At 44.6% G+C, this 20,528-nt stretch overlaps 1 protein-coding gene across 5 annotated transcripts in view; it reads left to right on the plus strand.

Annotated features, from left to right (window-relative positions):
• The window catches only part of ZMIZ1 (zinc finger MIZ-type containing 1), a 439,562-nt gene that overhangs the window by 276,090 nt on the left and 142,944 nt on the right, over window positions 1–20,528 (plus strand). For all 5 annotated transcript variants that reach the window (XM_027858970.1, XM_027858962.1, XM_027858989.1 and 2 more), the window contains one exon: window positions 4,893–4,998. In XM_027858970.1, coding sequence (XP_027714771.1) covers window positions 4,893–4,998 — 106 coding nt within the window. The remainder of the gene's footprint in view (window positions 1–4,892; window positions 4,999–20,528) is intronic.

Genomic DNA, 20,528 nt, shown 5'->3' on the forward strand with positions numbered 1-20,528 from the left:
CTTGGCAAAGATACTGGAGTGATTTGCCCTTACCTTCTCCAGCTCATTTTACAGACGAGGAAACTCAGGCAGACAGGATGAAGTGACTTGCTCAGGGTCGCACAACTAGTAAGTGAGGTAAGATTCGAACTCAGGTCTTCCTGACTCTAGGTCGCATACTGTGTCGACTCCGCCACCTGGCTGCCCCAAGAGATAGGTGGAGATAGGGAAATAGTACTGCAGCGAGAGACAAGAGACCTGTGTTTTAGGCTGTGTTCCAACCAAAAAACCTATCATGCTAACTATGGGCAAATTACTTTCCCTCTCTGAACCTCAATTTCCTCATCTATCAAATGAAAAGCAGGCATTGAAAAGGAGTGTGATTTAGTAAATAAAGGGCCAGCCTGAGAATCAGGAAGACCAGAGTTCGAATCCACCTCTGACACTTTCTAGCTGTGTGATCCTAGGTAAGTCACTTGCCTTCTTTTGCTGTTGGTTCCTTCATCTGTAAGGTGGAGGGGTGAAGAGCTGACCTGTGAGGGCCCCCCGGCACTGGTGTCATGGTCCTCTAAGCCATTCTCTGTTTCCTGAGTGCCCGGTGCTTTGTCTTTCCCAGAGGACTTCAGCTCAGACAGCTGGGCAGCCAGGGATCCCCCCCGAGCAGCTGCCCTACGGCTGAGGTGGCCCCGACTCGGTCACCGTATCTGAAATGCGAGGCTTCCTTTTAGAGTAAATCCTTTGATGGAGCCTCGGTCTCATTGGTTCAGATGGATACTTCCTCCACCACCATAGCCCATCCACACCTTCTCCTTCTCTTATGGTTCTAGGAAGCAACTTGGTACACACAAAGGATGCTGGACTTTATGTCCAAGAACTTGGATTCTGTCGCTGGCTCTGCTGCTGGCTCCCTCTGTGACCTTTGGCAAGTTACCTTCACCTCGCTGGGCATATTTCTGAAATGAAGGGGTTGGTCTAGGTGACCCCTGAAGCCATCTACACAGGATCCTAGAACTAGAACCAGAAAGGCCTTCAGAAGTCACGTAGACCAGCCCCTTTATGTTACAAATGAAACAGAAACTCAAGAAGGTTATGACTTGCCCAAGGTCCCATAGGTTCTAAGCATTAGAGGCAAGATCTGAATCCAGGTCCAATGACTCTGTAGCCAGCGCTCTTCCTATTATATCACATCTTTGATCCTATGATCTTTTTTTTATTAATTTATTTTGATTTATCAGCAATCACTTCCATATGCTTTTGAGTTTAAAATTTTTCTCCCCCTTCCTCCCTGATCCTATGATCTTGTTGATGTCTGTATGTAAATTGTCCATTTTGCCAATGCACTGGGGACTTTTCTCTGGGTCTCCTAATATTTCATGGACACCAGTGTAGTGTTCAAGCTGCCCATCTCTTATCCTTCACTCTTGATCCATGAACCAGTCCTTTTCCAATCACACGGCCTTAGTGATGCCCTCTGAGTATATGTGTCAATGTTGGTAACATGCCACAACTTACTTCCACCCAAGGCATTGTGTGTCTTTCCATTGCCCTTTGGGTCACCTGCAGTTTTTCTGAGATTGCGGTATTCTTGTGACTCACAACTACACCACGTTACCAAGAGATTATCCTTGTTAAAGAGTTGGTATTTTGCAATAATTTTATGGGGGTGATTTTAGGATCTCATGGTGAAGTTAAGGTAAACATAAGCAAATCCTACTGCATACACTGGTTAATAAAGTTAACCCTCTGGAGTGACAAAAAGGAATAGAAATGAACTCAGAAAAGATTTAGGAAAATTTATGAATGGCAGCATGAGGATTGCCTCTTGAGTGGAGCTGGGATGTACCCAGATTTTAAGGTGGACAGTAGGCCAACTAGGAGTTAGCGTCCTGAGATGGGTGGGCACTGATTCAGTTTGTCCAATCCCCCTCTCCCCTCCTTCCTTCACAAGCATCCCGCTTACCAGCTCTCAAAAACACCGCCTGAAAGCCGAGAGGGAAAGGAAGCAGACAGCAGCAATCTGTAGCTGAGAAAATAAAAGATTTTTTTCTTAATTTTTTTTTCTTAAGTAAACCAGATCGATGATATTAGCTTTTCTGGGGAGACAAAGTAGAGTTAGCAAAAGTTGGACAAAAGGAGAGAAATGTTCTCCTCAGTGCTGGACCTCTGGTGGGTGGGTGTGACGTGAAGCTGTCTTAGGCCCTTACAGCTCTGCGCCTCTGACTTTTTAACCTAGTAATTGAGAATGGAAATAACATTGCCTGTCACCTATGTTGTTGTTGTTCAGTCTTTTCCAACCCTTTGTGACCCCATTTGAGGTCAGGGATATTGGAGTGGTTTGCCATTTCTTTCTCCAGCTCATTTTACAGATGAGGAAACTGAGGTAAATAGGGTTAAATGACTTGCCCAGGGTCACACAGCTAGTAAATGTCTAAGGCTGGATTTGAACTCAGGTCTTTCTGTCTCCAAACCCAGCACTGTATCCACTACACCACTGAGATTTCTTAGTAGTAAGAGGGAAAAATGAGACCAGTATAAGTAAACTGTGGTAGTGGAAGTATCCTATGTCATATTGGCTTGGAAATATGTTTTTATTTTGCAAAGGAAAAACTAAGCAAACATTTCAGTCACAGGAAGGCCCTTTCTTCTCAGTGATTCTGGTTTGGGAACGGTCTCATTTGCATTCATTAGCTTTGGCTAGACTCCAGTGCAAAGGAGAGAGCGCCCCCATGGAGTCTGTGCTAGGAATTAGCGTTCTGTGGTTGAGCCAATCAATCAATCAGTAAACATTTATTAAGTGCCTACTAAATACTAGACAGGTAGGCAAGAGATCTGAATTCTAGTCCTAGCTTTGTGACCCTGAGCAAGTTAGGTCACATTAATGCCCCCGAGAATTCCGTAAGACTCTAGCCACAGAGCAGGTAAGGTCTCTTCCAACAAAATAAATCCTTAAGATCAGAGGGTTGAACTAGATGGTCTTTAAGACCCTTTCTACGGCCAAGATTCTATTACTCTCTATTAATAATCATTTATGAAGCAACTCTCTAAGACTCTGTAAGTTGCAAAGAAAGTATGATCTGTATTGGTAGAAGTATTTTCCTCACCTGGAAATTCCCTAAGCCAATGAAATCACAGGATCAGTCCATATCCTATTAATATTCATAATAATAATAATAACAAACACAACACTAAAACCTGACCTGCTCCATCTTTGTGAATCTCCATTTCCAAATCAACTGTAATGACACAGTCTGCTTATAAACTGCATCATTGTCCACAGCAATTCCTTCTCAATAATAGAAATCCCATTTTTGTGCTGTTAATTAGAAAGTCTAGATGCTAGAAAGTAGTTCACAATAATACAATTCACCCAATACTGCTGAATAGTTAACCTATAAGTGTTAAATGTACTGTATCATTCCATGATACAATGGAACAACTTTATAATTAGTAACACTTGAAAAAAAAACAAAACCCTGTACTAAAGAATAGACACCAAGGGTTTGCAATCCATTATGTGCGTGCCAGTGATAGCTCAATTGCTCATTGCTGCTACCTAATTGCTCTTCTCACTGCTAGTGAAAGTCAGTACTGTCCTATGCTTGCTATAAAAATAATGGCCAAAAAAGATGACAGCCACAGGCCTTAACCTCTTTCTCTTCCCCAACTCCAAGGAGATCTTTACTGTTTCTTGACATACCCAAAGAAAAGGGATTGGAACCATGGTGTGTACCACTTTTCAAATATTCGGTATGCCACTTTTACCTAAAGTAATCATACACCCAAGATTTTTTAGCACACTCCTAATTGAAAGAATAGTGTATTTTAAAAAAAATCATTGATGCCTTTTATAATGACCAAGCATAACCCCAAGAAGAGAGGAATAAATCTGCTTCCCTTCCTTTGTTGTAAAAGTAGGAGGAGGATCTACATTTGTAGAATATTGCGCGTATTCTCATAAATGATTAGTTTTGTTGAACTGCTATTGTTTTCTGTTAAAAGGGAAGGTTGGATGGGGGAGGAATATATTCAGAAATGAATATGATATTAAAACAAAACACATTAATAAAAAATTTTAAGAGCTTAGTAAGATTATTTTGTTTATTTATTTTTTTTTTTGGTGAGGCAATCGGGGTTAAGTGACTTGCCCAAGGTCACACATCTAGTACGTGTCAAGTGTTTGGTCCAAGGCCGGATTTGAACTCAGGTCTTCCTGACTTCAGGGCCGGTGCTCTATCCACTGTGCCACCTAGCTGCCCCTAGTAAGATTCTTTTGGAAGGAGCATTATAGGTTCCTCTAAATTGGTGATGGGGGCAGTTATGTGATGCAGTAGAGAGAGTGCTGAGCCTAGAATCAAGAAGACTCATCTTCCTCAGTTCAGATCCAGCCTCAGACCTTTACTAGCTGTGTGGCCCTGGGCAAGTCACTGAAACCCTCTTTGCCTCAGTTTCCTCATCTGTAAAATGAGGGTGTTGAGTTGGATGGCCTTTGGGGTCCCTTAACAACTCTACATCTGTGGTCCTATGGTCTTCAGTTTCTTTATCTGTAAAATGGGGATAACACTGGCACCTACCTCAAAGGGTGGTGAAAAAAATGAATGTGAAAGGGCTAAGAAAAGAACTATATGCAAGTAAAGGATGATGAGGATGATGGTGGTGGTGGTGGGGATGATGATGGTGATAGTTGTGGTGGTGATGATGTTAGTAGTGTTGGTGGTGATGATGATAGTGGTGGTCGTGATGATGGTGATGATGATGTTATATGAGGGGCAATATGTGGGGAGTATATTAGAGGTACTACAAGTCCCCCCAAATGCTGCTCCCTATGGAAGCAGATCCAGTAGATGCTTTGACTTGACAGTTATTTGGAAAATGACACATTTCCTCTCTTTCTCTCTCCATCTATCTCTTTTCAGGTTGTTAGTCGAGTAGCAGCCCAACAAGGATTTGACCTGGATCTTGGCTATAGACTGCTGGCCGTATGTGCAGCAAACCGAGACAAATTCACTCCGAAATCAGCTGGTAGGCACAATCTCATCATGCGTCCTCCTCACACTCCCTTTCGAGGGTCACTGTGAAGCGCGGCCTTCCCTAGCAGAGGGACTGGTCTCCAACTGGCCTCTTTCTTGCCATTGTTCTGTCTTTGTGTCAGTAGGGTTTGGGGGTGGACTCGCATCAGAGCACTGGATGTTGGTTTACCAGTGTTTTTGTTTTTGTTTTCTTTTCCACTGAGGGGAGTGAATGGGAGGGGAAATTATTTGTTATTCATTTAAAAAAATGTATCAATGACAAAAAAACAGAGAGCTGGACTTGAAGTCAGGAAGAGAAGACCTGGGTTCAAATCCCACTGAAAGCCATTCAGAGCTGTTTAAACCTGAGCGTGTCCCTTAACTTCCCTCAGCCTCAATTTCCTTATCTGTAAAATGGAGCAAACAGTAGTACCTTTCCAGGATGGTAGTGAGAAACAAGTGAGATGATGGATTTAAAGCTCTGAGAAAACCTTGAAGCGCTATTGTGATTGTGGCTCTAATTAACGTGATTGCTCCTGCCAGTTATTATAGCTCATGTCAACTCCTTCAGGCACTGGGTAGAGTTGGGCTGATGACTTCATAAGCTCTACCCAGAAACAGATGGAATTCTAAAAGAGAAGCTCTGAACTTAATCTTCTGAGTTTCTTTCATCTTGGGCCCGGGCTTAAAGGACCCAGTGCTATGTAATCAAATCTCTGAATACTCATACCTCTCAGCACCTCCATGAGGTCCTTGCCCTATAAGGGAGCTTGGGAAGTGAGCGGCAGCACCTGTGCATTAGGCCACTGGCTTTTGGCTGCCCACGCAGCAACTCAGCTCTTTCCTGACCTCCCAGACTTTCTCTCCATCATCCCTTGGTGAGGCTCAGCCTCTACCCAGCTTGATTTCCTTCTCTTTTCTGCACTGGTATGTGGAGGGCTGCCGCAGGCCCTGAAACAAGGGTTGATCTCATTTATCAATACCATCGTGATTGCAAGTGTCAGTAGTATTTAATTATGAAGAATAACATTCAAAGCAATAACTGCCAACGATAACATTTATTAATGATAACAGTGGTGACTACTCTTCTTTCCCCTCGGCTCCAGCTGGGTGTCCCTATAGTAAATGACCCTCGCCCAGCACCCAAGTTCTGATTTGATGTGGATGTTAGTCATTCAAAGAGCTTTCCTTTCATTCATTTCTTCTCCTCTCCCATTTATAGTTTCTGTCCACATTCAGCCTCATTGAAGCATCCCCCTCACCCCCTGGCTAATGTGCCGCTGCTAAGAACACCTTCTCTGCCTGATCCTGCTTCTTTTTTTAAACCTTTCATTGGTTTTGGGAGCTTCCAGGGAAGGCAAGCTCAACACACACACGCACACACGCACAGAGACATTCACCCTCCACCTTCCTGCCACCCTTTATCCACCATCTTGATTTTGAGTTCCATTGCTGAGATTCTTAGAAGGGATCTCAGAACTTAGCCAGTTCAGAAATATAATGTCTTCACCAAGGCCACACAGCCAGTTAGTGGCAAAGCCAGCTCTCAAACTTTGTTCTCCTGATTCCCAAACTAATGTTCTTTCCACTCTATGATATCACCCTTGATGTACCCTAAGGTTCTTTAATCTTTTTAATGTCATGCTGTGTTTGGCAGTCTGATTAAGTCTGTGGACCGCTTTTCAGAATAATGTTTTTAATTGTATAAAATAAAATCCATAGGATTACAAAGCAAGCCAAAGTTGGCAAATATGAACATGAAATTGGCTTTTTCCCATCCAAGTCCACAGAGTTCTAGAAATCTCTCCACTGACCCCGTGGGGCTCTACAGACCCCAAGTTATGGGTCGATTTTTATCCTTACCCTTCCTGATTGTCATCTCATCTTCCTTCTTCCCAGAGGGGCTCAAAGTGGGCTTCATCCTTCTTCCTCCCTACAGCATTGCTCTTATCCTTCAGTCTTTATATCAGGAACCTGGTTTTCAAGTCTCATGGTGGTGCCTAAGAATTCCATCTACAGTTTTATTCACCAGTATTGCCTGGGCCAGCATACCCCCTGTTTAATTGGAGGGTTCCATTTCATTCTGGAAAATGTAAGCTCTTTGAGGACAGGGTCTGTTTACTCTTTGTTATTGTACTTCTCCATGCCTAGGACTTCACATAGTGCCTTCACACATGGTAGGTGGTTAATATACATAGCATAAATTGGAAGTAGTCTTAGAAGGAAGGCATTAAGATTAAGGAGGACTGCAAAAGCCTTCTTGAAAAAGGTGATCACTCTTCACATCTCTAGGTTGCTCTGTACCTCCTGATTTGTGCATGTGAGTCTTTCTGTATCTGTGTGTGTGTGTGTGTGTGTGTGTGTGTATGTATGTATGTATATATATATATAATCTGTCTCTTAATCTTTTTTCTGTGCCTTCTGTTACGTTTTTATCATTCCCTGATTTTTTTCTCTACCTATCTCTATATCTCTGATGTCTCTTTGTCTCTATCTCTCAATATTGTGTGCCTTTTTCTTTCCCCAACTCGCTTTCTGTGGCTCGGGCTCCTTTTTATGTCTCTGTCTCTGCATCTGTCTCTCAAGTGGTCTCTGTCATCTCCTCAGCCTGTTTTGCCCTCCTGCTGGCTGCCCTGGCGTCTACTATGTCTTTGCACTCTGGGCATTCCCTATGGAAGACTGCAAGGGTGGGGAACCCCAGAGATTATTTAGTCTTCGTCTCGTTTCTGCTTCCTCCCCTTGTACTCGTTCCCCTAACCTGCTGATGCTCTTTAAGCCTTGACAGGGAGCATGGTCCAAATACTGACTGTCTCAGCTACTTCAGCACAGAGCTCCCAAAACAAGGCTTTTAACTTTTTTTGAGTCATAGACCCCTTTGGCAGTCTGGTAATGAAAGGAAATGTTGCATTTTCATTAGAAGTCCATGAAAATAAAGATAGCATTTTTTTCTGTCCCAGATCATTGAGCCCCCTGGGCGCAAGGACCCCAGATTAAGAACCTTGAAGGAAAGGACAGGAGAGCACCTGGCCAGAGGAAGCTATGTTGTCTACAGACTCCAATGTTTCTGCCTTCCCAGGTGCCCTGAACTCTGAGTGCCCTAGCTTCAGGGCTCCTGGACTGCTCTCTGATGGGCACATGGATCCATCTCAGTTTCTCCCAGTGTTTCTTATTGTTTCTGTTTTTGCCTTCCTACCCACTCAGCGTCATGCTTTCTCCCCTGGCCCCCTGACTTTCTCTCTGTTTCTTTCTCTACTTCTGTGTCCCCCTGTCTCTGGTACTGTTTCTCTGTCTCTATGTCTGGTGCTGGGTCTGTGTCTGTCTAACTTTCTGGCTCTGTCAATCTCTTACTGTCTCTGTCTCTCTGTTCTATCTCTCTCTCTCTCTCTGTCTGATGCTGGCTGTGTGTCTGTTTCTGTTGTCAGTCTGACTTTCTTTCTCTGTCATTGTCTCTCTGTCTGTCTCTGCATCTAACTTTCTGTCTCTGTCTTTGTCTCCGTTTCTATCTCTGTCTCTCTGTGACTGGTGCTGGCTCTGTGTCTGTCTGCCTCTGTCTGACTTTCTGTCTCTTCCTGTCTTTGTCTCTGTTTCTGCATCTCTCTCTGTCTCTGTGTCTGGTGGCTGGCTCTCTATCTCTGATTTTCTGTCTCTTTCCACCTAACCCCTCCCCTGTCTCTCTCATCCCGTTTCTGTCTGTATTTCTTCTTCGGTGTCTCTTGTGTTTTTCTGTCTCTCTTCTCTCTTGCATTTTCCCATCTGTGTTTTGATCTTTAGATCTCTCTCATACTGTTTCTGTCTGTCTCTCCTCTCTCTCTCTCTCTCTCTCTCTCTCTCTCTCTCTCTCTCTCTCTCTCTCTCTCTCTCTCACATCAGGAGGCCAAGCTGGGGCCGGACAAGGGGACGACAGATGAGATCATGCAGAGCGAGTGCTTTGTCCACAGAAATGATGGCGGCTGCAAACTCCCTCCTGGGCTTTCTGGTGCAGGAGGGGGAGAAAAGGGGGGCCCAGGGGCAGGGCTCTGCAGAGGAAAGAGAGACTCCGGAACCTGTGCACCTCAGGAGAGCCGCAGAGAGGGAGGGAGACATACACTCACTCTCTCTCTCTCTGTCTCTCTCCAGCAGCCTGACTTGGCCAGTCTGCTAAGCATGAGCCATTCACTTTGAGAAACCCAGCAATGCTTTGTTCTTGTGCAGCCTCTGGTTTTTGCTCAGGCTTCCTTTTCCCCACCCCCACTCCTGACCACTTGTCTTCTCATGGCCACCCTTTGGCTAGGGGACCCTTCTAAAGGCCATTTGATCTCCCCTGCCCCCCAGAATAACTTCCTCAACTAGGCATCCTTTGCTGAATAACTTCCCAGAAAGACGCCCCATCTACATGCCCTCTGCAGACCTTTCCTATGCTTTTTTTTCCCATTCTTGCCATTAGGAAGTCCTTCCTGGTGTCTGACTTGAAGTCTTCCTGATCCAACCTAAACTCCCTTAGCCCTACCCTCTTCTGTGACAGTAACTGTCCTTTTGTAATGATCTTTCTGGAGCCTGAATGGGGGTAGGGGGATGGGGGGATCTCCACATTTTCACCAAAATGTTTCCTCTTATAGTATTTTAGACCTTAAAACTGAGGGTGCAAGTTTTCTGTAGTCTTTCCTCTTGCTTCCAAAGTGAGGTGGATCACCCACACCACGGTTTTTCTCTGGGGACTTGTAAATTATGTGTGTGCTGGGCAACTGTCTACTGGCGGTGAGCAAATTAGTCATTTCTGCCTGTGTGAAAAGTTGACCCTTTTGTCAACCTAATGGTTTGTTATTAAACTGCGCTCATTAAGGGGCCTTAGCGTGGGGAAGGGTGGTTTTAAAAACCATCACATCCCATAAACAAAATTAGCCTTGGGAACAAAAGAATAAGGACCAGCAGAATCTATCATTTGATGCCATGATCAACAAACACCTTTGTTTTGGGTTGTTTTGTTGGGGGTGGGGGGGGAGTTGATGGCCTTTAAGCAATATAGCAGCCTACAGCTGAGTAAAGAAACCATTAGTTTGGATAAAGAAGAACAATTTCTTACACACACATTTAGTCTAGACTGGTACACTCACTCTCTCTCTCTCTCTCTCTCTCTCTCTCTCTCTCTCTCTCTCTCTCTCTCTCTCTCTCTCTCTCTCTCTCTCTCTCTCTCTCTCTCCCTCCCTCCCTCTCCCTCTCCCTCTCCCCCCCCTTCCCCTGTTCCATAGCAAATTGAAAACCCAAAATTCTGACAGTCCTGCCCCACTGGTGGCTGCAACTCAATGGTCTGTGTTACTGCTATAGGGTCTCACGAATTCCGTGGGCACCCCACAGTTTGTTATCATAGGGGTGAAAACACAGGCTGAGGCTGAGTTTGGCCTTCCCTCAGACTCAGCCCTGTCCCGGCAACTAAGCCCCTAAATCCTAGCTTCATTATGGAATCAGTTCTATAGTCTCTGGGTTCTGTGGCCTTAGGTGACCAAGAAACATAGAATCTTCCCACTTCAAAGGAACTGGATATCTTTCTCCCCAGTACTTATGGGAAATTTTAGGATAGGATAATGAATTGCAGTGTATGGGACATGCTTGAGGGATAGAGCCAGCCATCCAGACTAATACCAGCCTGCCACCCCCCAATTCAGTGTGCTTGAGAAGCAACTGTTCTGTTCCCTGGTTAATTGCTTCCTGTTCAAGGCATGCTTGCCACATGTCTCTCTGTGTAATGTGAGTCCTTACCATAAACAGCCCTGCTGTCTTTTACCTTTTTATCGGCTTTACGTTTTTGCTCTGTGGCTGCCTCTGCCAGCCAAACTGATTTGCTCTTGAACCCCAGACTATGCCACAGGCTTTGTAAAGTTGCCCTTGAAGTCAGCTACCTCTCTTTTTGTTCATGCTCTGATCTGACTTCATCATCATCATCTCTGCTTCTTCTGTCCTTGCCCTGTGGCCCTCCCCAAAGACAAGGAGGATTGGAGACATTCATCATACAAATGGTGGTGTTCATGGGTCACACCCACTGAAGAAGCTATGTCTTTGGCAAGAGCCTGACTTCTGGGGAATCATCATGAGAAACAGCTTGCTGCAAGGCTGCCCTGTGGTTGACACACATACATTTTAGAGAACTTGTTGACATTCATCAGTTCCCCCCCAACCCCCAAACTCAGCAGATCCCATCTAAGCCATTGAAATTCCAAGCAGTCACTAAAGATTTAAGCTGTACCTTTTTGAGGCTTTTAGACCTGAAAGTGACTCCCTGCTTCACCCTACACATCCTTCTACAGAAGCAGAAATTCTGTCTTAAACACCTCAATCTCCTCTTTTTGAGCCTTTCCCAACCTGCTCCTCCCATCCACCTTCAGGGAGCCAATGCCCTATGCTCTCTCCCCTCTCCTCTATCAGAAATCTATCTGTTTTCAACCAAAGTTCAGCTATGAGACGCTTATATTATACATGAGTCTGGATAGTTCATTCAGTCAATTAATCAACAAGCGTTTATTTGAGACTCCCCTCTCCCAGAGGTATTTGTACTTTAAGCCACGAGGAAAAGAAAGGCTTCACTCTCCTTAAAGAAAGTCTCAGGACCAGGAGAGCAAAAGGTTTTCTTTTCTTTTTTTTTTAAGTTTTTTTAATTAATTTATTTTGATTTATCAACAATCATTTCCATAAGCTTTTGGGTTTTAAATTTTTCTCCCCCTTCCTCCCCACCTCTCTCCCCAAGACAGCATGCAATCTGGTATAGACTATACATATACATTCCTATTAAACATATTTTCACATTAGTGATGTTGTAAAAAAAAAAAAAAAAAAAAAGATTTTCTTAAGTGGCAGAAGAAGAAAGATCCTGGGACCCCTGAAACCACAGGCAGCATAATGCCAGCCCTACCTGAATCATTAGACTTACTAATGACATGTCCATGGAAGAGCTCCAGGCCTCTGGCTATTTGCTATTTCTTTGCTGGGCCATGTGGACTGTGGGATACACTGAACAAATTGGGAGTCCTCCAACTCACTTTCCCCTTTCCAAACTCCATTCCAGCCCTGTATCTGGAATCCTATCACTAGAAGAACTGGTTTTCAAAAGAGTGACCCTTAAGCACTGGGAGAGCCTTTATCCTCAGAGATTCAGTTGTTTTCCCCATAGTGAACGGTGGGGACATAGTATATTGGAATACGTTTCAACAAGGCCTGAAGCCAAAGGGGTCTTTTAGTTTAACACTCAATAAACCAGAGTAGCCTCTTCCGTGACCGTCCCGGTTAACTGAGCTACTTTAACTCTTTAATTCTAAGCTATTTATTTTTTATTTAATTCTAAGTTAGAATTGCTGGATTACAGAATAAGAGATTTTTAGAAAAAGAGAGAGCCACTCAACAGAGAGGGAGACTGAGACTCCCACTGTGGGTGTTTGCTTCCTTGGTGACCTCCAGCAACTCACTGTATCTGGTTGGGCCTCAGTTTCCTCCTTTGTAAAATGAAGGGGGTTGGGTAAGATAAGCTCCTAGGTTCCTTCCAGCTCTGTATCTGTGATCCTAGGAACCTAGACAGGGAAAGTAACTTACCCAATGTCAAATAGCTGGTGACTAACAGATAGCGATGGGGACTAGAACCTAGGCTTTCTGATTTCCCAGCCAACTCTCTTTCCACTCAGGTCTTTGTTGTATTTGTTAGCTAAACCAGCATCCTTTTCCTCTCCACTCCTTCAGGCAGAGGGCTTTGAGAGATGAGTGTTCTGTTGGTTTGGAATTAATCCGGCGCCACCATTGAGAGAAAGGATGGATGGGGAAGAGGAGGCCAAGTGAATAGGTGTTTCCAGATATGAAGAGGGGTGGACTCTGATGGCTCCCGGCTTGGGAAAATTGCTGCCTTGACTAGGTTTGAATGCCCTGGGGATTTAGGAGTGAAGGTTCCAGGCCAAGACTGAAGAGTATAGGCAAATGAGGGTGGGGGAGGAGGAAAGGAGAGGAAGAAGCGGGGAGAGAGGGAGAGAGAGAACAAATGGAGAGTGAGACACATACAGGAGGAGATAGATGCAGAAGGAGACGGGAGCCCACAATATCCTGTGCTGTCTCAGCAGTTTCCTGACACAACCCTCTCTGATTCCCCGGTATCCCCAGGGGGCCTGCCTTTTCTTGTTAAGAAATCTGTCATCTATCTCATCTCCCTCTGATCTGGTGAGATTAGCTCCAAGGTAGCTCTCCCACTGAGCTCCAGGTTTTCAGGGAGTTTGCTGAGGAAGCCGACTTGGTGATGATTTGTTTTCTCAGCCTGTCAGATAGGCAAGGGAGGAAGGGAACAGAGGCACCCCAACCCAGGAGGGGGGATGTGCTGCCGGCATATATTCAACCTCCACTCATCCATCAGGCGATGACGATATACTTAGGTAAGTGTCTAGGGCACAGAAGCGCAGGCAGGGACAGAGCGTCTCGAAGAAGGACAGGTTTGTCTTTGCAACATCTATCATAGCTAACATTTGTACAGCGTTTTATGGTTTGCAAAGTGCTCTTCTTATCCATTATCTCATTTGTCACTCCAAAGACGAGATAGAGAGCTAGAGCAGGGACCATGAGCCCTGTTTTTCAGATGGGAAAAATAAGACTCAGGCATGTTGGTCACACAGCCAGCCAGGACTGACCTACAGTCTTCTGACTCCTCCAGTGTTCTTTTGACTTCCTACCACAAGCTGTTCAGTCAACCTCTATATCTAGAGAGGGAAGTATCAGTCTTAAGTAGAAAAGTTGGATAAGGGACTCAAAATAATAATTAATAATAATAATAATGATAATAGCCAACATTTACATAACCCTTTAAGGTTTGAAAAGCACTTTCCATATATTATCTCACTTGAACTGCACAACAGCCCAGTTATGTAGGTACTGTTATTATTCCTGTTTTATAGATGAGACCGGGGCTCCCGTGCTAGTAAATGTCTGAGGTAGAATTTGAACTCAGGTCTGTCCACTCCAAACAAACACATATTTGTCACTCTACCAGCCCAGGAAAGACAGAAGAAATAACAGGTTTAAAAAAAAAAAATTCAAGCTGCCCAGAGAGGCAGAAACAGGAAGGCAGGAGGCAGGTGATAGGATTCCCTTGGTGGGAGCCCTGAATGTATTTAGTTCCCTATCTTTGAATGGCTGGGACTCAGTCTACTGAAAAGGACTCTAGAACCCTCAGTTCTGGTCTCTTGGGTAATCCACCTTATCTTTCTTGGCTTCAATTTCCTCATATGTCCTCCGGGGATAATAATTCCAACCTACTTCACAAAGATGTTGTAAGGATCACATTAGGGACTGGATCATAATAACTGATATTTATGTAGTGCTTTAAGGTTTTACGGATCAGATACCCCCTTTTTACATGAGATCTTTCCTGATCTCCCCCACCACCCCCAGCTGCCAATGCCTTCCCCTTGAAATTACCTTGTATTTATTTGTGTATATATTTCTATGCATCTTTATGGGTACGTATTGTCTCCCTCTATAGAATGTTAGCTCCATGAAGGCAGGGACTATTTCATTTCTGTCTTTGTATCCCTAGGACAGTGCCTGGCACTTATATAGGTCTTAATAAATGCTTGTTGATTGATTAATTTCCAAGCCTTTGAGCCTCACAACTAGACACACCAGGCATCATTAACCCCATTTTATAGAGAAGGAAATTGAGGCGCAGAGAAATTGTTTGACTTAAGATAAAACATTTAATTAAAGTGTTGGAGGTGGGATTTGAACTCAAGTAGTCTTGACTCCAAGTCTAAGCATTATTGCTCCCATATCATGAAGTCAGACTGTTTCCAGTAAAAGCAGTAACCCCAACCTGTCCGTGGGCTTCTGAAGTCAGAACTCTCCAGCTATGCCAGGAATCCACCAATGTGTCGTCAAGTGGAGGTTTACCATCAGATTAACTGCTTACAAAGAGAATGACCCTAATTGGAGAAGAATTCCAAAGGAGCATTACTTCTTCCTAGTTCATCTTTCTTTTTGTCAGTTAACTTTTGAGAGTTCTACAGGCTTATTCCCAGGGATCAGATTGGGCTTCTAGAATCTAAAATTCCACTGCTCCCCTGAAATTCACCATCTTCCCTGCCTAGAACACATGCCTCTCTGTCTCAGCCCAGATGTGAAGCATCCAAATGAACTGGAGGGAGGTATTGAGAATCCTCTCCTGGTCAAAGCAGGGTTCCCACACTCCCTCATGACTTTCTCAATACAGCCAGTGGCGACTTGGTCAGGGATGTCTGATGTGTCCTAAGTAATTCAGGGAGTAAAATCGTGTTCACTTGTTCTCTGTCTGGAAGGTAGACTGACCAGCCCTGGAGCTGTCTCTGAATTCCAGATGGGCTAGGGATTATCTGACATTTTCAGTGCAGAGAGCAAGAGAGGTGGAATCTTAGAATTGGCCAGTCTCCAAAATTCTGCTACACCCACTTAAAAGCACTTGCCTTTCAATCCTACTGTCTAAAGACTACTGTATGTCCGTGGTGCAGTTAATTTCCTTGTCAAAAATCCAGACGAACTCTTCCCAGGATAGCTGTTGAGAAGGTTAAATGACACCACTGGAAAGTTTAGTGAGCCCTGCAGTCTTTAAGTCTGTGGGGAGGATGGGTGTTTGGCGAAAAAGCATGGCCAACTTCTCTCTGCCCACCGAGGAAAGGAACATTCATGGAGAGAGGTGATAAGCTGTAGCAGAAAGGGTTTAGGATGGATCCGAAGTCATCCTGGGAGTCAGCCCCTATCAAGATGGAGGTGGAACACGTGTACCCTAAGCACCGTGGGACTTTGCCATCTCCCACTGAAAGTTTCCACATGCATTGTCTTCTCCTGTTAGAATATGAGCACCTGGAAAGCAGAGACTGTCTTACTTTGTCTTTTCACCTCCCTAGCACTTAGCACATTGCTTTGCACAAAGTAAGTACTTAATAAATGCTTCATTCATTCATTCATTCATTCATTCTCTCCAAAAAAAAATTCCCAGATTAGCATTGGGAAATTATTCGAGGCCAAGTCAGATGCAGCCTTCTCACCCCTACACACACACACACATATACACATACACACACACACACACACACACACACACACACTCTCTCTCTCTCTCTCTCTCTCTCTCTAATGGCTGGTATGAGGGAATTAAGGAATAAATGGTGGTTTCCCCAGAGGGAAAAATTGGAGATCTTAAGTGCAACCTCCATAGGTGATAAAGCCCTTGGGTCTGATGTTGTTGGTGCCCAGGCAAGGTGATTGCCTCTGGCTAGTGGGCACTCAAACTCTGTCCTACCTGGAATCTCATTCAGGAAGTTGGCTGACAAAGCAAAGATTCTCCAGACTTCCAAGGGCACTTTCTACCCTGAGGATGCCTGGGACTGGGCAAGACTTTAAATAAAGTTATCCAGGCAGCAATTAATTCTGGAGGGGAGAACTTGCCAGGTAAGAGGATTAAAGCAATGAGAGCCTTGGTCCTAAGAAGGTACTTAGCATTCTTCCCTTCTTACTGGGGCCCCCTAGAAGGAAGGATTTGGGTGGATTGCAAGGTGTGAAAGTGAAATGGATCCTGGGCTTGGCTGGGTACTGCTGACTTGGCTCTAGAGTTTTTAAAAAGGACTCTGGAAAGTCAAAACTGAACCAAGGGTTGATTGAAAAGGAGGAAATCAGATTATAATTGGTGGGTCACTCAAGGGTCAACAAGCATTTAATAAGTATGCCAGGAACTGTACTAAACCCTGGGGGTACAAAGAAAGGCAAAAACCCATCCCTGTTCTCAGAGGCCACATTCTAACATGTAAACAATTAGGTACATGCAAGATATAAAGGATAAATAGGTGAAAGTAATGGAGGGGGGGAGATGCATTAAGGCCCCCCCCCCCCCCGGTAGAATCTAGACAGAAGCTAGGGAAACTAGGGGACAGAGGTGACAGTATTCCAGGCATGCTTGGGGGACAGCCAGGACAAAAGCCAAGACCAATATTTTCAAGAAATGCAAATAAACCAAGATACCTAGAGTGTGTGAAGGGCAGAAAGATATAAGAAGACTAGACAAGTAGGAAGGGGCCAGGTGATGAAGGCATTTCAATCTAAGATCATGGTAACTTATTACATTAACTTATACTTAAATGCGTTTGTGATCTAATCTTCCATTCCCCATCCTGTGTGATTTTTGGCTTCTTGAAAAGTCTCTGGTTAAGGACCCACCCAGTACATTGGAGGTCTTCCTCTGGTTCTCTGACTATCTCAGGAGGACCTGTGCAAATTCTTAGGGTGTGGATCAGTCATTTTCCCCTCGTGCTACACGACTGCCCCCCCCACTTTTTTGCCTTTTCCATATGTCATTGACATTGAATTGTACATCACTGCTCCCCCACCAACTCATCCCTGGCCCTTGGCTAGGCTACAACCTACCTAGGTCCACCATCCCATCCCGTCAGCCTTTGCAAGCTTCTTTGAAGCACAAGGTATCACGTAGGCTCTTTGACCTACAAGGACAGAACCCAAAATAGACATCTTTCTGTCTTCACCCTTCAGGAGTCACCTCCAATAGATGCTCTTGGAATTAAAAAGCTGTATTCTTGCTAACTGAAAGTGTAGTTTTTTCTAAAGGATTCCAGGGAAGGATGTCCCTCTCCAGGTTCTCCAATTCAGTTCTGAGCCTGTATTTTCTCCATTTTCTGTGGTTCAGTCATTTTGGTCATGTCTGACTCTTTGTGACCCACTTTCTCTTGGCCAAGATAGTAGAGTGGTTTGCCATTTCCTTCTCTGTAGATGAGGAAAACTGAGGCAATCAGGGTTAACTGGCTTGCCCAGGGTCACACAGCTGTTAAGTGTCTGAGACCAGATTTGAACTCAGGAAGATAAGTCTTCCTGACTCCAGGCTGGGACTCTAACCACTGTTCTCACCTACCTCCTGCCCTTTCTCCATTTCTTGGGGGGGGGGGGGGGAGATCCTGACATGGGGAGGTCCAGCCAGCCAAATCTACTTTAATGAACAGATAAGAGTCCCTTTGTAATTAGCATATTAATTGAATGCAAATAGTACTTGAAAACTATTTGTTCTGTAGAGTACTTTAGCTATCCATACTTCCTTCCCCTCCCCCCATCACTTGTACTTTGTTTACTTCTTATCAGACTTAATTAGCTCCCCTACTTTTCTGGTGAGGTTCAGAGTCAGCCAAGGTCCGGTTAAGGCCAGGCCACATCCAAAGGATCATAAATTTGGAATTAAGTGAAATCACATCCATTTGGATTCCATTCTGCACTGATGTTTAGGAACCCAATGTACCAAGTGGGATGGTTGGGGAAAAGGAGGAGCCTGAATTTAGGAATAGATAGAGCAAGTATTCCTGCCAGTGGTCTTAGAATGGAAGGGGTGGGACCAGAAGGGAAGCCCCAGAGAGATCTGAACCCCCAAATTAGAAAAAACCAGAGGGGTGCAGAAAGCTGAGTTAAAGATGGTTGACCTGATCAAAGAAGAGCACCATTTTGGGTGCTTTGGTGGAGAGAGTTTGAAAAATGAGAGGGCAAGTCCAGGAGCTGGGCTCATTTCTGTGGGAGGAAATGAAAGGCCCCAGGGGTGATTGGGGGGGGGCATATTTTTTTTTCTCTCATCAGAAGTTGACTTCTTACGGTGCCCTTTGCTCCCTCCCTGTGCATTCTCCAGTTGTAGCTGAGTTTCCCTTGGTTTGGGAGAGAGAAGAAACTCAGAGGCCACGGCATGCTGTCTGCCCACTTTCCTCTTTCTTTGTCTGTGGCAGCCTCTGTCTCAGGTTCTCTCTCTTCTTCCCCCTTTGCTGCTGCATCTTTCTTTCTCTCTTTCTCTGTCCCCCTTTGTCTCTCTCCCTGGATCTTACTTCCTTCTTGGCCAGCATTCCCTCCAAGACTGCAGGATGGAGTTTGCCTGCTCTTTGTCTCTTGGGAGAAAGCAAGGGCCAGGAGGGAGGAGCCTGCCACTGCCCTCAACCATTATTGTCCGCCTTTTGTGGGCCTTGGAAACTCTCCAGGGCAGGCCTAGTGGATAGAGTCGGTCAGCTTCCCCAGGAGAGAAAGTGGGCCTGTGCTGTGGGAGGCAACCCTGAGCCTTCCTTCCCTCCGTCCCACTCCCACCCTAAACGTTCCCAGTGGCCTTTATCACAAATGTATGTGCTGAGGGGTGGGGTTTACAGATAGGGCTGTCTCTCGTCTCTTCCTCCCCTACTTCAGAGGACCCTGCTGGGATAAGATCTTAGCCTCTTTCTCCACTATGCACATTTTAAAGAGCTGTTTCTGCCAAGCTCTAGAGGCCACCCATGGCCCCAACTGAACTCTCACACCCTCCTCCATAGGGGAGAAATCAGCTATCTGAGTCACGTGTGGTTCTGGGCTTTGGAGAGAGAGCCAGCTTAGCCGGTTTGGGACAAAGGGACCAACCCCCTCATTTTACAGATAAGGAAGCTAAGAGGCAGCTAGATAGATAGACCAGAAAGTGATCCAGATTGGAATCAGAAAGGCAGGTTTTGAATCCTTAAGTGACTGTCACTTAATGTCTGGGTAACCTTGGATAAGTGTCCTAACTTCTGGCCATGGTCTCCTCATCTGGAAGACGATGAGTTTGCATATTTGCTACAAGGATTTTGTTTTTCTTTTTCAATTGGGGAAAGTGGTAGGGAGAGAAAATCAATTTTTTTTATTGAAAAAAAATTAAAAATATATAGGATGAATTTGTACTAGGTGGTCTCAAAATTCTTGGTAGGGGTTCTTAACTCAGGCTCTGTGAACTTTTTTTTTTCTTAAAACATTTTGATAATTATTTCACTATTGGTGTTTTTTATAATCCTATGTCCTTTATTTTAGGCATTTAAAAACATTGTTCTGAGAAGGGATTCATAGGCTTCATCAAACTGCCAGAGGGGTCCATAGCACAAAAAAAGGTTATATACTCCTGCTGTAGAAACAGCATGGATAGAGAGTCTTCCTTAAAGCCAAGAAGATCTGAGTTCCATTCCTGTCTTTGACTCATACTGGCTGTGTGACCTTGGCCAAGTCTTTTAACCACTCTGTTCTAAGCTACTCTCTTAAGACTGCAGTTGCAGAGAATGTGAATTAGTACCTACCTGCAGTGCTAGAGGGAGCTCCCTTACCTGGGAATTCCCTGTACCAATGAAATCACAAGTCAAGGCCCTATACCTGTCCTATGTTCCCAAGACTGAAAGCAGTTTGGACATGCTCAAGGTCACCCAGTGACCTTGGCCTGGTCTGGTCTGGCATAACTCAGACCAGAAACCAGGTTCCCTGACTGCTAGTTCCAGACTCAGAATCTAGGGCCACTTCAGCCATTTAATTGAGTGACTTGTACAAGAATCCCCTCTACATCCAATTGCCTTTGCTTGAAGATGCCCAGGAGGGGGAACCCACTACTTAATAAGACAATCTATTCTGTTTTGGGATAGCTCGTGTTGTTCAGTCATTTTTTCAGTTGTGTCTGACTCTTCATGACCCCATTTGGGATTTTCTTGGCAAAGATACTGGAGTGGTTTGCCATTTCCATCTTTACCTCATTTTACAGATGAGGAAACTGAGGCAAAC

This window comes from Vombatus ursinus, unplaced genomic scaffold (assembly GCF_900497805.2).
Source record: "Vombatus ursinus unplaced genomic scaffold, bare-nosed wombat genome assembly UNPS02000749.1, whole genome shotgun sequence".
NCBI classification, from domain to species: Eukaryota; Metazoa; Chordata; class Mammalia; order Diprotodontia; family Vombatidae; genus Vombatus; species Vombatus ursinus.